This window comes from Lutra lutra, chromosome 14 (genome assembly GCF_902655055.1).
Source record: "Lutra lutra chromosome 14, mLutLut1.2, whole genome shotgun sequence".
NCBI lineage: Eukaryota > Metazoa > Chordata > Mammalia > Carnivora > Mustelidae > Lutra > Lutra lutra.
The window spans coordinates 35,762,445-35,776,991 of NC_062291.1; the positions used below are offsets into that span (position 1 = coordinate 35,762,445).

At 38.1% G+C, this 14,547-nt stretch overlaps 1 protein-coding gene across 4 annotated transcripts in view; it reads left to right on the plus strand.

The window, feature by feature from the left end:
- VCL (vinculin) overlaps positions 1-14,547 on the plus strand; it is a 118,575-nt gene that overhangs the window by 25,895 nt on the left and 78,133 nt on the right. For all 4 annotated transcript variants that reach the window (XM_047703482.1, XM_047703484.1, XM_047703483.1 and 1 more), the window contains exon 2: positions 14,234-14,304. In XM_047703482.1, coding sequence (XP_047559438.1) covers positions 14,234-14,304 — 71 coding nt within the window. The remainder of the gene's footprint in view (positions 1-14,233; positions 14,305-14,547) is intronic.

The following is a 14,547-nucleotide window of genomic DNA, read 5'->3' on the forward strand; positions in this document are numbered from 1 at the left end:
TCACTTAACAGACTGAGCTACTCAGGAGTCTCTAGTTGGCACTATTTTTTGAGCACTTTGTCTGTCACTGTGTATCAAGGCTATGAGGAAAGAACAATCTAGACCCGACCCCAATGGAATTTGTTCTTTACATGAAGCATCTGCTGAAGATTACATTCAGGTCATGCGATGATATTTTCCTCCCCACCAGTATTTATGACTATGCAATAGTTACTTAATTATAAGATTAGTGTGACTACTACTGAGTTCTTGTTTAAGTTATCTTTTTAATAACTAAAAAAGTTAGAAAAACTAAAGCAGATTGAATGAAAACAACTCTTTTATTTTCCCATAATTATTGCTTACTTTCCTTTTCCTAAATGTAGGACTAAAGGGTAAGAATAGGTGAAACTTTGTGGGATGTAGTATTTGCTTCTGTATGTTTCAGAACAGAATAGAAATTGCTTAAGTAGGATTTGGTATGCTGGAAATGGGTGTGGGAATATTTGTCATTTAATGTCTTGCTCACAAGTTAGGAAGTACCTAAAAACATGGGAAATGGAGTCAAGAGTCTTGGATTCGCATTCAAGTTCTGCAACTGTCTTAGAGAACTTAACTCTTTGAGCCTCCTTTCTTGTGTGATGTATTTGGATTAGACTGCCACATTCTTTTTTTTTTTTTTTCTTTTTTTAAGATTTTATTTATTTGAGAGAGAGCGAGCACAGAGGGAGAGTGAGAGGGAGAAGCAGACTCTCCACTGAGCAGACAGCCTAACACCAGGCTTGATCCCAGGACCCTAGGATCATACCTGAGCTGAAGGCAGACGATTAACTGACTGAGCCACTGAGGTGCCCCCCAGATTCTCTTTAACTCTGAAATTTTCTGTGAAATGGAAGGAGCATATTTTGTCACTTGAGAGGGCTTGGGAGAAAGTGGTGCTGGGAACAAGTTCCCAGTACTGATGACGTGGTTTATTATTAAATTAGTGGCCATCCAGAGCACAAGTGTAAGTAATTGTGAAGTATACAGAAGAATCCCGAGTTGAGGGAGAGAACAAAATATGGTATTTGCAAATTGGAAGCCTGCCCGTAGCATCTCCATAAATAGGAATCTGGTGAGCAGGCTTCCCTGCTAACATTGATCTAGTCTTAATTGATACGGTCAATCTTTTTTTTTTTTTTAAGATTTTATTTATTTATTTGACAGAGAGAGATCACAAGTAGACAGAGAGGCAGGCAGAGAGAGAGAGAGAGAGGGAAGCAGGCTCCCTGCTGAGCAGAGAGCCCGATGCGGGACTCGATCCCAGGACCCTGAGATCATGACCTGAGCCGAAGGCAGTGGCTCAACCCACTGAGCCACCCAGGCGCCCCTGATACAGTCAATCTTATGTTGGGTTACAATTAACAGCTTCTGTCCAGGCAACTTAACACTAGTTCTAAGGAAAGTCTGTTGCAACAAATAAGCTTGCTTGACACTAGAACTTGCCACTGACGTGGTTCATCTACTGTTTATCTCATGGGATTGTGTTATCATTGATACACATGTAAATTCAGTTTTTGGCAGTTGGTCAAAATTTGAACCTTTTAGGCACTGGTGATTTCTTATTACTTTATAGATTCTTACTTATCAAGAATATTGTTGACCCATTTTGGAAATTTAGTTTATATTTTTCTGATTATGAAAGCATCGTGTAGTCATTTTGCAAAAAGATTTACTTTAGAGAGGGAAAGAGAGAAAGCAACCATGAGTGGGAGGAGAGAAGGGAAAAAAGATTTATTTTAGAGAGGGAGAAGAAGAGAGAAGACTATAGGTGGAGTGTGCCCATTGCAGGGCTTGATCTCACAACCCTATCCGAAGCTAAGAGTCAGCCGCTCAACTGACTGTGCTACCCAGGCACCCCCATAGTCTATTTTTAAAAATCTGGAAAGTACAGAAAAAGATTAAGAAGAAAATAGAGATTATCTGAAATTCTACTTTCTGTGTTGTGTTTCCTTCCAGTCCTTTTTTTTTTTTTTTTTTTTTTTGATGTGGATATGTATTTGGGGGAGAGTAGGGTATTTCATTAGGGAGATAGCTGAGGCATAAGTAGAATTCCCCATGACACTCATGATGTTGGGAATCTTGCCTCTTGTATTGTGCTAATTAAGAACTGAATGTTTTGTTAAATTAGATGGTACTAACTCAGATGCCTACACAGCCAGATAGGTAAATGTGTAAATCAGACCAGCAAGAGGACACTGGGGAGTGGCAGAGACTGTGGTAAATTGAAAAATACAAGACCTGAAGAAAAATACAAGATTGGAGAAAACTGCTATTATCTCCAGCTTATTGTTACCATATGGAAACAGAGCCTCGTGTTACTGGATCTTCCTGATAGCCAATGAAATCTAGAAATCTGTATTTCTTTTTATTTTTTAAAGATTTTATTTATCTACTTGAGAGAGAAAGATAGAGATAGTGACAGAAATAGCGAGAGAGAGCACAAGCTGGGAGGAGAGGGAGAAGCAGGCTCCCTGCTGAGCAGGGATCTGGACATGGGGCTCCATCCCAGGACCCTGGGATCATGATCTGACTTGCAGGCAGATGCTTAACTGTCTGAGCCACCCAGGTGCCCCTATATTTCTTTTTAATGTGAAGTTTTCATTTAAAAAAACACTGTGCAGTTCAAATGAAACAGGTCTGTGGATTGCACCTGGCCCATACACTGCCATTTTGTCATTCCTGACATAAATGCATCTCTTGGTCTTTCTCTCATAGCTCTCACAAGAAGAGCACTTTTATTTATTTTATTTTTTTTTAAGATTTTTTATTTATTTATTTGACAGAGAGATCACAAGTAGATGGAGAGGCAGGCAGAGAGAGAGAGAGAGAGAGAGAGAGGGAAGCAGGATCTCTGCCGAGCAGAGAACCCGATGCGGGACTCGATTCCAGGACCCTGAGATCATGACCTGAGCAGAAGGCAGCGGTTTAACCCACTGAGCCACCCAGGTGCCCAAGAAGAGCACTTTTATAAGAGAAAATATTTAGAGGACTTGGGATGAGGAATTTCTAAGAGTGGCTTCAGGAATTTTCACTCTGTATAGACACTGAGAGGGTTGCCTAGTGTAGAAATGATAAACCCAAATACCCACAGGGACCAGGAAGTGATATAAATGAGTGAAAAGGTCTGGATGTTAAGATTATAGTGAAGGATACAGAGAGTATACATTCTATAGGGGACATTTGGGTCCTAGCAAATTGTTTTTTGTTTTTTGTGGTTTTTTTTTTGCAGAAATGTGATCTGATATGGCCAAATCTTTTGATATTTCGAGAGATGTCAGGAATTTTTATCCTTATGAAATTTCTTGATTTCAAAAAAAAAAAAAATGTGGCCAAAACAAAAATTATCCTTGGTCCAAATTCTGCACAAAGGCTACTAGCTTGTAACTCGTGGTCTAGATCACTGTCTCCCTAAGTATATCCTACAAATCCAAATTCCATCACAGATTAGTAGGTATTAAGAAGTAGGGTGCCTGGGTGGCTCAGTGGGTTAAAGCCTCTGCCTTCAGCTCAGGTCATGATCCCAGGTTTCCTGAGATCAAGCCCAGCATCGCCTCATCGGGCTCTCTGCTCAGCAGGGAGCCTGCTTCCTCCTCTCTCTCTGCCTGTCTCTCTGCCTATTTGTGATCTCTGTCTGTCAAATAAGTAAATAAATAAATCTTAAAAAAAAAAAATAAAGAATTTGGAAAGTGGTGGATTAAATAAAATTAAACATTTCCTGACTGAAGATTACGTTAGATCCTTAAATTAGTGTTTTGTAAATTCCTAAGAAGATACAGCTCATAGACCCCACAGCACAGTTAATATCTCTGTTTTACTCATTTACCTCACCATCCCTCTTGTCTCCAAGGAAGAAGTGATTTCCTCCTGGTAAATGTTAGTCTCTCTACTTGTTCTCCAGGTTCTTTCCCTGTGTCTTCAGAGACCTTGCTTCATAATCAGTGCCTTGTTTCCTGCTTCCTTTCCTTCAGCCTATCAACATGCTTGATTTTCTCCTATTTAAACAAAGTAGTAACCCTTTCCATACAGCATACATAAAAATAAACTTCAAATGGAGTGTGGACCTAAAAATGTAAGAGCTATAAAGTTCTTAGAATAAAATATAGAAGTAGATATTCATGACCTTGGTTATCCAAAGCTTTCTTAGATACTAAACTAAAAACACAAGCCACCAAAAAAAAAAAAAAAAAAAAGGTAAGTTGAATTTCATCAAAATTAAAAATTTTTGTGCTACAGAAGACACCATCAGGAGAGTGAAGACAATTCACAGACTGGGAGAAAGTATTTGCAAAAGACACAGAACTAAAATTGTTTTTAAGGTATGGGTAAAGGATCTAAATGAACATTTTTCTGAAGAAGGTATACAAATGGTTAATAGGCACATAGGAAGATGTTCGGTATCATTAGCCATCAGGGATATTCAAATCAAAACCACATTGAGACACCACTGCACTAGGATGGCTATGATAAAAAAGACAGATAATAATAATAATAATAATATCAGTGGAGAAATTGGAATTCTCATACATTACTGTTGCTGGTGGGAATGTTCGATGGTATTGCCTCTTTGGATGACATTCTGACAATTCCTCAAGAGTTTAAACATAGAGTTACCATGTGAGCCAGCAGTTCTCTCCCTAGATATATATCCAAGAGAAATGAAAACAAACATCCACAAAAAAACATGTAATGTTCATAGAAAAACACTAATGTTCATAGCAGCTTTATTCATGAGAGCCAAAAAGTGGAAATCATCCAAGTGTCCACCAATTGATGAATGATAAGCAAAACGTGGTATAGCCACATTTGTTAATAAAAAGCAATTATTTGTCAATAAAAAGCAATGAAGTACTGATACATACTCCAACAAAAAAGAAGCCAGTCACTAAAGGTCATATATTGTGTGATTTCATTTGTATCAAAGATAGGCAAATCTGTAGAGACAGAAAGTAAATTACTGATTGCCTACAGCTAGATGGGGTTGGAGAAGGGTTGGGGATAAATGAAAGGAGTGACTTCTAATGGGTTTCTTGATGGGGTGATGAAAATGTTCAAAAATTGATTGTGGTGATGCTTGCACAACTCTCTGATTATACTAGAAACCATTAACTCTGGCAGTTGACACTAATGACTTGTCTCTCACATCCTTGAAACTCGATTCCTTTGGCTTTCATGGCATTGTTCTGCCATTTCTTGCACATGGCTCTCAGACATTTCCTTCTCAGCTCTTTTTTACCAACTTACTCTTCCACCAGCTGCAGTCTGTTTCTTCAGCCCAGGCTAGTCAACGGAGGAACCATCTCTTCAGTTGCTTATGGAACATTTGCTTATCTCCATCTAAACACCCCATGGGTCCTAATGAGTTTTCCTCTCAGATGTGGTTTGCTCTTCCTATATTATCTCTACTCCCAAGTCTATTTGAGTCAGGAGGCTGGGAGTCATTCTAAATTTCTCCCTTACTCTCCACCTGGAGTGTTATGTAGGTGCACCTCTTAAGTCTGCCCTCATATCCATCTGTACCCTAGCTCATCTGTAGTTTATCTTTCACGAAGACTCTAAGCTCTGCGAGGTCAGGGGCCACATGTCTTTTCTTCACTACTGTCTATAATACCAGGACATTGTATGTTATATAAATATTTGATCAAATAAATGAACTAATGCATCAACTTGTCCTTGTAGTTTTTTAAAAATATTTGGTTCATTTTTGCTGCTGTATTTCTCTTATTGAGATGGAAACCTAATAATGTCTTTTGCTTAGAACTATTAAATAATTTCCCACTGCTTACAGAATAAAGCCTAAATCCTTGTTGGCTCTCCCTAACGTCCCTTACTGCCTCTCCAACTTCTCATCCTCTCTATACTACCTCCCTGTGGATCTGTGTTCCCCGAACTGGCCATACTGGGAAGCTATCCTTTCTTCCCCAAATCCTATAACTCTTGGAGAACTCTTACCCGCCTTTCTAGAGTTTCTTTTCCTCTGTGAAACCTCTCCTGCCTCACTGATGCAGAGCTGACGCTTGCATGTAACTCTATTAGAGGACACATTACACTGCGTTACAGTGATTTGTTTAAGCATTTGTCTTGTCTGTCTGTGAAAGACAAGGACTGAGTCTCATTTATTTTTGTATTGCCGTCACACACAGTGTTGTACACAGGGTTGTTCCTGCCACATAGGAAGTACTCAATAAGTTCTTGAGTAAGTGAGTGAGTTGGAAACCAGAGTAGGTTAGAGAGTCCTAGTTTTTCTGGATATACAGCTTTTTTAAATACCCAACTATAGTATATCATCTATGAATGATGCAAAAGGTACCGTGGGAGTGGATGAATCCCAAGTCCATCCCTACTGCAGGAAAACAACCAAAAATGTTGCTGATGGTGGGCACGTATGTTATCATTGTCCTTGTATTACCCAGATGTGGTACTGGACACAGCTGTGTATTGTAATAGCCATTCAGTATAATGGATTGATCGGCCTAATGCTTTCACTGTAGAAACAGTGATTTGAACCAAACTAAGTATAAGACTTTTTTATTTTTAAGATTTTATTTATTTATTTGACAGACAGAGATCACAAGTAGGCAGAGAGAGAGGCAGGCAGAGAGAGAGGGGGGAAACAGGCTCCCTGCTGAGCAGAGAGCCTGATTCGGGGCTCGATCCCAGGACTCTGAGATCATGACCTGAGTGAGCTGAAGGCAGAGGCTTAACCCACTGAGCCACCCAGGCGCCCTACCAAACTAAGTATAGGCAGAAGGATGCACATTCCCTTGTCAGGTCCCAGTCAGTTGGTTTCCATCATTTAGCTCCATAGTTGGCCTACTATAACTTTAACTGTACATTAGGCTTACATTTTCATCATTCGCATCTTCTTGTCCAAATACATTAGAAACTTGTGTTGATTACCATCTCCCTGCTTCCTTTAAATGGGATGTTCTATAGATGTTCTCTGTTCTATACACTTATACTGTACAAATCTGTAACCCAAGTCCTCCCTGATGTGTTTTGTCTTCCTGTTTTCTTAGTTTAGCTAAGGGCGACATCTGCATTAACATATTTTTTTTTAGTCTGGGTAATGATTTGAACCAGCCAAGCTCTTTTTTTTTTTTTTTTTCTTTTTGCTGGAAAGAAACCAAATCTCTCTACATTACTGAACTAAATTGAGTAGATTGTGATAAAAGGAGTAATAATAACAACAGTAGAAGACAAAAGGCCTCTCACAAGGAATTTTGAACTAAAGTCACATATTGAACAAAAGATATTTAAATTAACTACTGAACAAAGTAAGAGCTCTTCAAAAGAAACAGGGCTTCCTGCCAAGCCCCATAAAAATTGCCCCTAGGCCTCTTACTCATTCACTACCATTATTTCAGTTTATCTGTCTAAGGATGCTTTATTTCTTATCTCATTCTCTTCCCACCACCTAGCGGACACATAGTTGGCACTCAACAGCCTGTTGATTGAATTGAGCGGAATTGGGCCTCAAGAGTTAGAGGCAATTCTCTGAAGAAAAAAATTAAAAGAGAAATAGTTTAAGCAGTGAATAGAACCAACAAATCTTAATTTCAGGGGTGCCTGGGTGGCTCAGTGGGTTGAGCCACTGCCTTCGGCTCAGGTCATGATCTCAGGGTCCTGGGATCGAGTCCCACATCGGGCTCTCTGCTTGGCAGGGAGACTGCTTCCCTCTCTCTCTCTCTCTCTCTGCCTGCCTCTCTGTCTGCTTGTGATCTCTCTCTGTCAAATAAATGGATAAAATCTTAAAAAAAAATCTTAATTTCAGCAATGGAATAAAGCTTGGAACTAATAAAATGTATTTATTGTAAAGTTAGATTACTTCGAAAGGGTTGTTTTTAAATGCTGATTTGGAAAACCTGCTGAGAACTTAAACTATAACTAAGACTATTTGTCATTCTTTTCTTTGCCTTTTTTTTTTTAACCCTTTAACTGTGGGTCTTTATAATAAGATTTAAGGTTAGAAAAATCAGGCATCTCCTTTAACTCACAATCATAAAGTGTATAGATAAAATATATAGACAGTGAGAGCTTTTAAATTTTGCATTTGTTAATCGTTCCATACCTTGCTTTGTTCCTAAAAAGAATTTGAGGTCTTAATGAGGACTTAAGGTAGAAAAGATAAAGGTAAATTTCCTTTGTCAGAGTTAAAAGGGAGTTTGGCCAACCTACAGTAGACAAGTAAGGAGATACCTAAAGAGATCACATAGCTTAGAAGACATATGTGAGTAATTATATGATTTATTTGAGGTCACATTACCATTATTAGCCAAGCTGGAACTGGAAACCAAATCACCAAATGTGTTCTTAACAGGTGTGTAACAAAACATATGTCTTGCACTAGTCAAGTGTATGGGTGACTGGTGCAGTACACCAGTTAAGATTGTTAAGATTATTCCTGACCAGGGGAGTCTGGATGGTTCAGTTGGTTAGGCATGGGACTCTTGATTTCAGTTCTCAGGGTCATGATCTCAGGGCTGTGGTTTCAGGTGATGGGGTTGAGCCCCGAGTCAGGCTCTGTGCTCAGCGCAGAGTCTGCTTGGTCCCTCTCCCTCTGCTCTTCCCCCTGCTTATGTTCTCTCTGTCTTTAAAATAAATACATAAAATCTTAAAAAAAATTATTACTGACCTGCTTGTTTGCAAAGTTTAGCCTGTAATATGAATCATACACTTCCCATTCTAAGGCTGAACTCCAGGAATATGTTTTTCTGCAAGCCATGAAGATTCCTGCTAGTTAACAAAGAGCATTTTGTGAATTAATCCCCAATTGTTCTGCTCTTTTTATTTGAAAAAAATGGGTGCTGAAAAAACTATTTCTGTTTAGATAAAAGGAAGGGAAGGAGGAGAAAAGTGCATTTCCTGTCATTTCCTGGTGATGGCTTAAAAATGTCCAGTTTTGTCTTGGCTTTCCTAGACAGACTTTGCCAGTTGATCACAAACAGAAGATGTCTTTCTGGTCCTGCATATCTTCAGGAACTGGCTTCTTTGGAATTTCTTGAGTTGATCCTTTAGTGATAGAACACTGACTTGGAAAGATCTAGAAGATAGGATGACAACCTTTGAATAAATAGGCAGGTTAAGTTACATAATCCTCTCTGCCTTTGCTTGGTATACAAAGCCCGTCCCAGGGTGACTGGAGCTTTCCTTTCTAGCCTCATTTCTTTTGCTGAGGTGCAACCAGCCTGTTTTTCCTGTCTAGTCAACCATGTGCTCAAACACATCTGAGCCTTTGCTTGTTTTCTCCTTTCTGCTTAGGCTGTCTGATCCTTCTCTTCTCCATCTGGCAACCTCTGCCTTTCCAGGCCCAGCTCCTTTCTTCTGTGAAGAGAACACATTAGCAAAGGTAGAAATGAAAGTTCATCTAGAAGCTGTGTGAATAGTGTATTAGAAGAAGGGAGTCTGGAGGCAGGAAGGCCAGTTTTAGGAGACAGTGAAAGTCCCACAGACCTGACTTGTGCAATATAGTAGCTACTAGCCACATGGGGCAATTTAAATTACAATTAATTGAAAGAAGCTGATCTGTAAGTTACACATACTGGATATTCTGACTATATGACATTCCGGGAAAGGCGAAAGTGTGGAGACAGTGAAAAAAACAGTGGTTGCTAGGGATCTGGGGGCTGGGAGGCAGGAATAGCCAGAGCACAGGGATTATTGGCATGGTTCTTTTTGGATACCATAATGATGGATACGTGTTCTTGTGGACTTGTCAAACTCATAGAATGTACCATACCAAATGAACTGTCATGTAAACTATGCATTTTTGGTGATTATGATGTAGTCAGTGGTAGGTTTATTGCTAGTAACAAATGTACTTCTCTGGCAGGGATGTTCATGGGGGAGGCTGTTATTTTATGGAGCAGGGAATGTTTGGGAAATCTCTACAGCTTCCCCTCAATTTTGTTACGAATCTAAAATGCTATGAGAAAAAAAATCTTAATTATAAAAATTAAAATTTATTAAAATTGAATTAAAAGTAATAACTTCGTTCTTCGGGTGCACTAGCCATATTTCAAATGCTCAATAGCCACATGTGGCTAATGGTTACTGTATTGGGTAAGATAAATTAAATAGAACATTTCTGTCTTAAAGTTTGCATTGGACAGCATTGCTAAAAATCAATTCCTCAAGGGAAATGGCATTCATTCTACATAGTCCTGCTTTATGTGTTGTGCTTAAAAATGGGATCATGTATTCATTGTACCTAACTTAATTCTGGACTGAGTATATGAAGATTGGAGTGATTGTGGATATCACCACAATATGAATGCAGCTTAGAACAGTGAATCAAATTTAGTGTCTGTCACTTAAATACTTAAAAATAGCTTCTGGATAAGTGGACTTGAACATTTAAAAAAAAGATTTTATTTATTTATTCGAGAAAAGGGGGAGGGACAAGCAGGACTCCCTGGTGAGCAGGGAGTCCTACTTGGGGCTCAGTTCCAGGAGCCTAAAATCATGACCTGAGCCCAAGGCAGATGCATAACTGAGTGATCCATCCAGGTGCCCGCCTCTGGGTAAATTTTTAGTATCTATTTTTCTTTCCCCACCTACCCCTACCCTTAAAAATAGAGACATAAAATAATTAAATATTCTTTAGTAATTACCTCCCCTGGGGTCAGAATATTGGCTATTTGCAAAAATGTTTTAATGGGTTTTTTTGGATTTACTCATGATTGTTTTATTTTTTGATGATAAATTGTAGCCATCTATCAGTCTTCTAGCATTGCCGCTTTCAAAAACCTTTCACTTAATTGATCTAGAAGTCATTCCTGATTTTTTTCCCCCTCAGCCTACTCCCCTTCCACTGTACCTCCCAGTCTAAGTGCACGTCCTATTACTTCTTCCTCCAAAAGAACGAATTCTCCATTTCCACTTTCATGTCTTGTTTTAAGGCACTGCCCTCTCTCCCCTGGATGACTGCAGTAGCCTCCTAACTGGTCACCATGCCTCCCCTTGCCCACTAAGATCCCTTTGCCACATAACAGGCAAAATGACTTTTTAAAAAGAAAGTCAGATCATGTCAATCTCCTGTTTAGTACTCCTGCTTCTAACTGTGTTTAGAAAAGATTCCACAGATCTTAACCTGACTTAAAGGGCTCTTTGTGATCTGGTACTTGCCTTCTTATCCAACCCTGTCCCCACACCTTCTCCCCTCACTGAGCTTTAGCCACTCTGGCCTCCTTCCACATCCTTGAATATACTCAGACTGTCCTGCCCTTGGGTCATTTTCTTGTTTCTCCCTCTGGAGTGTTCTTTCCCAGCTCTGGCATGAATGGTTTCGTCTCAGCTTCAGGGCCTCAACTTCAGTGTTACTTCCTCAGAGAGGTACCTTCTTTATCTACTTTTTCTGAAGTAGGCTCCCTCTACTCCTACCCCCTACTCTCTATGGCATTGCCCTTATCTGGGATGATTTTGTTGGTTTATTTATTTACTTGAGTACTCTCTAGCTACTACTGGAATTTAAGTTCCATGAGGGCAGGAGACTTATTTTTACTCCCTGCTATACCTAGAACTGTGGTAGAACAGTGCCTGGCTTACATAACTGTACTCAGTTCATGTTTAATAATGCTGAATAACCGAATGCTTCTTAAAGGAGACATAAGAGGAACTCACTCCTCTTCCTCCCTTGTTCTCTCTATGTGTGTGTCAAATAAAAGAAATCTCCATGTGTCTAAATGTGAATGTCCTTTTAGGCCCTTTATACTTAGTATGAACCAGTGACTTTTTTTGCTGAACTTCATTTTTTACTTTGGGAGATCATGGCCCACAGCTTTTTGAATGGTTGATTTTAGTTGCAAAATATAGTGAACAATACATCTGGAAATATTCTGTCATGTTTTGATCTGAGAAACTCTAGAGAACCAGCTGCTGATTTGAAAGGCTTTTATTATGATACAGACAGCCTATTGTCTACAAAAGTACTGGCTATTACACAGTGGTATATGTGTTTTGCTTTTTTCTGAGCTTTTAACTTGAGAGAAAAAAACTTGTATTCATTAACTTATGCATGACTTGTATTCTGGGAGAATAGTTTATTGTATTATTTTTCTTTAGCTGATTTACTGTGCACTTAGGGATTTTTCTTACTCATTTTTCTTCTTTAAATTCAATCGAAAATTAAATGGTTAAATAGTAGGATGGAGATACTTTCCTTTCCGGATTTTAAAAATTTTCACAGATTTCTGCATTATACTATGGTTTATACTTGTGATTTAGCACTTTTACCTAGCTTTATATTGATAAAATGAGTGAATTTCCTCGTTCACTATATTCAAGTATAACCTCTTTTAAGAGTACTTTGTGATATATAACTGTAATGAAAGAAAAATTGACATCCAAGCCCTACATAGGAATAATCTTGAAGAAAGTGAGTATATGTACTATTTGTGGTATAATAAGTGTATCTGCACATAAACAAAATCTGGGTAGTGTGACTTTTAGTATTTTGATATATTTTTATATTTTTAGCTATTACTGTTTGGAAGATTTATATGAAATGACATAATTACTACAGCTATTAGATGGAAAATAATTGCATCTAAATAAACTAAAGTAACGTTTTAATATTACTTTTTAAATTATAAAAATTGTATCTTCTCATTTCAGAAAATTAGAATATAGGATATACAGGTACAGAATTTCCTAAGCATCATTATAACCACTGTTAACATTTTGTTTTGTATTTTTTCAGTGTTTTACTTCGTGCATATAGATTTTTTTGGTTTGTTTTAATCATTCTGTATTTATTATTTTTATAACTTTTAAATGAAATAAAATGTCATAAACATCTTCCTGTAGTGTTGAGTCTTTATAACTATTGTTCTAATAGCCCTATAGTATACTACCTAAAGATAGATCTTAATTTGCTTAACTGTTCATCATTGTTGGATTAGTTGTTTAAAAACATTTCAGCTTTGGGGCGCCTGGGTGGCTCAGTGGGTTAAAGCCTCTGCCTTCAGCTCAGGTCATGATCTCAGGGTCCTGAGATCGAGCCCCGCATCGGGCTTTCTGCTCAGCGGAGAGCCTGCTTCCCTCTCTCTCTCTCTCTGCCTGCCTCTTTGCCTACTTGTGATCTCTGTCTGTCAAATAAATAAATAAAATCTTTAAAAAAAAATTTCAGCTTTTATAACTAACATGATCATGAATATTTTTGTAAATATTGTTATTACCACATTTGGTATTATTGCTTGTAGGGGAATTCCTAGGTATTTTTTGTATTTCTTAATTCATACCAGCAAATGCTTTTCCAAAGAGAGTATGCCAGTTTATAATTCCACCAGAAAGGTATAAAACTATTCCATTGTAGAATTCAGCATTATATATTATTTTTTTATAGTTGTTCTATAATTAGGGGAAAAATCATGTTGTTTTAGTTTGAATTTATTAGATGACTGGTGAAGTTGTGTATTTTTGTATGTTTGGTTTCTAGTTTCAACATCATAATTTCTTCATATTTCTTCAGTTCCAGTAACATCTGTTTTTTTCTGTATAGACATTTTGGCCTACTTACCTTGCTTGATTCATGTACTTCATGCATTGTTTTAGAGATATGGGGTACCTGGCTGGCTCAGTCAGTAGAGCATATGACTCTTGATCTTGGGGTTGTGAGTTCGAGCCCCACATTGGGTGTAGAGATTATTTAAAAAAAAAAGAGAGAGGGGCGCCTGGGTGGCTCAGTGGGTTAAGCCTCTGCCTTCGGCTCAGGTCATGATCTCAGGGTCCTGGGATCGAGCCCCACATCGGGCTCCTTGCTCAGCAGAGAGCCTGCTTCCCCCTCTCTCTCTCTGACTGCCTCTCTGCCTCCTTGTGATCTCTCTCTCTGTCAAAAAATAAATAAAATCTTAAAAAAAAGAGAGAGAGAGAGATAGCAGTTTGTCAATTAAACATATACACAAATCTCAGTGATGCATTTTTCTCTCTCTCTCTTTTTTTTTTTTTTTTTTACTGTGCTCAGGGATGCCTTCAAATGAATGGTTCTGAAGAAGGGATAATACGTTATGTTTGTACTCCATATTGTTGTCCAGGCGTATTGTGGAAGCATATCTGGGAACAGTCTTGATAATTTCAAAAATCTAGAAATTTTTTTTGAATCCAGAAACTTCAAGGATAGATTATATATAAAGTATATGTTTCAAACATGTTGAAGTAAAAGTCTTTAGGAGTCTGAGAATTTATTATTGAATTGTGAATCTTTTTTCTCCTGTAGGTTGGAAAAGAGACTGTTCAAACCACTGAGGATCAAATTTTGAAGAGAGATATGCCACCAGCATTTATTAAGTGAGTAATTAAAACATTCTTCTCTTGCTAAGCAGAATAATCCTCTTGTTAGAAAAGAAAATTAACTGATTCCAGGAACAGCTTTTTTTTTTTTTTTTAAGTATTTACAATTGAAATTTGACTTTTGATCTTTTAACACTCTGGTTTCCTACTGTTGATTGTATTCATTGCTGTTAAGCATTTTTGACATAATAATTTTTAATAAGACTATGACTTCTGAATTTCATTGTCTGGAATGGGAAG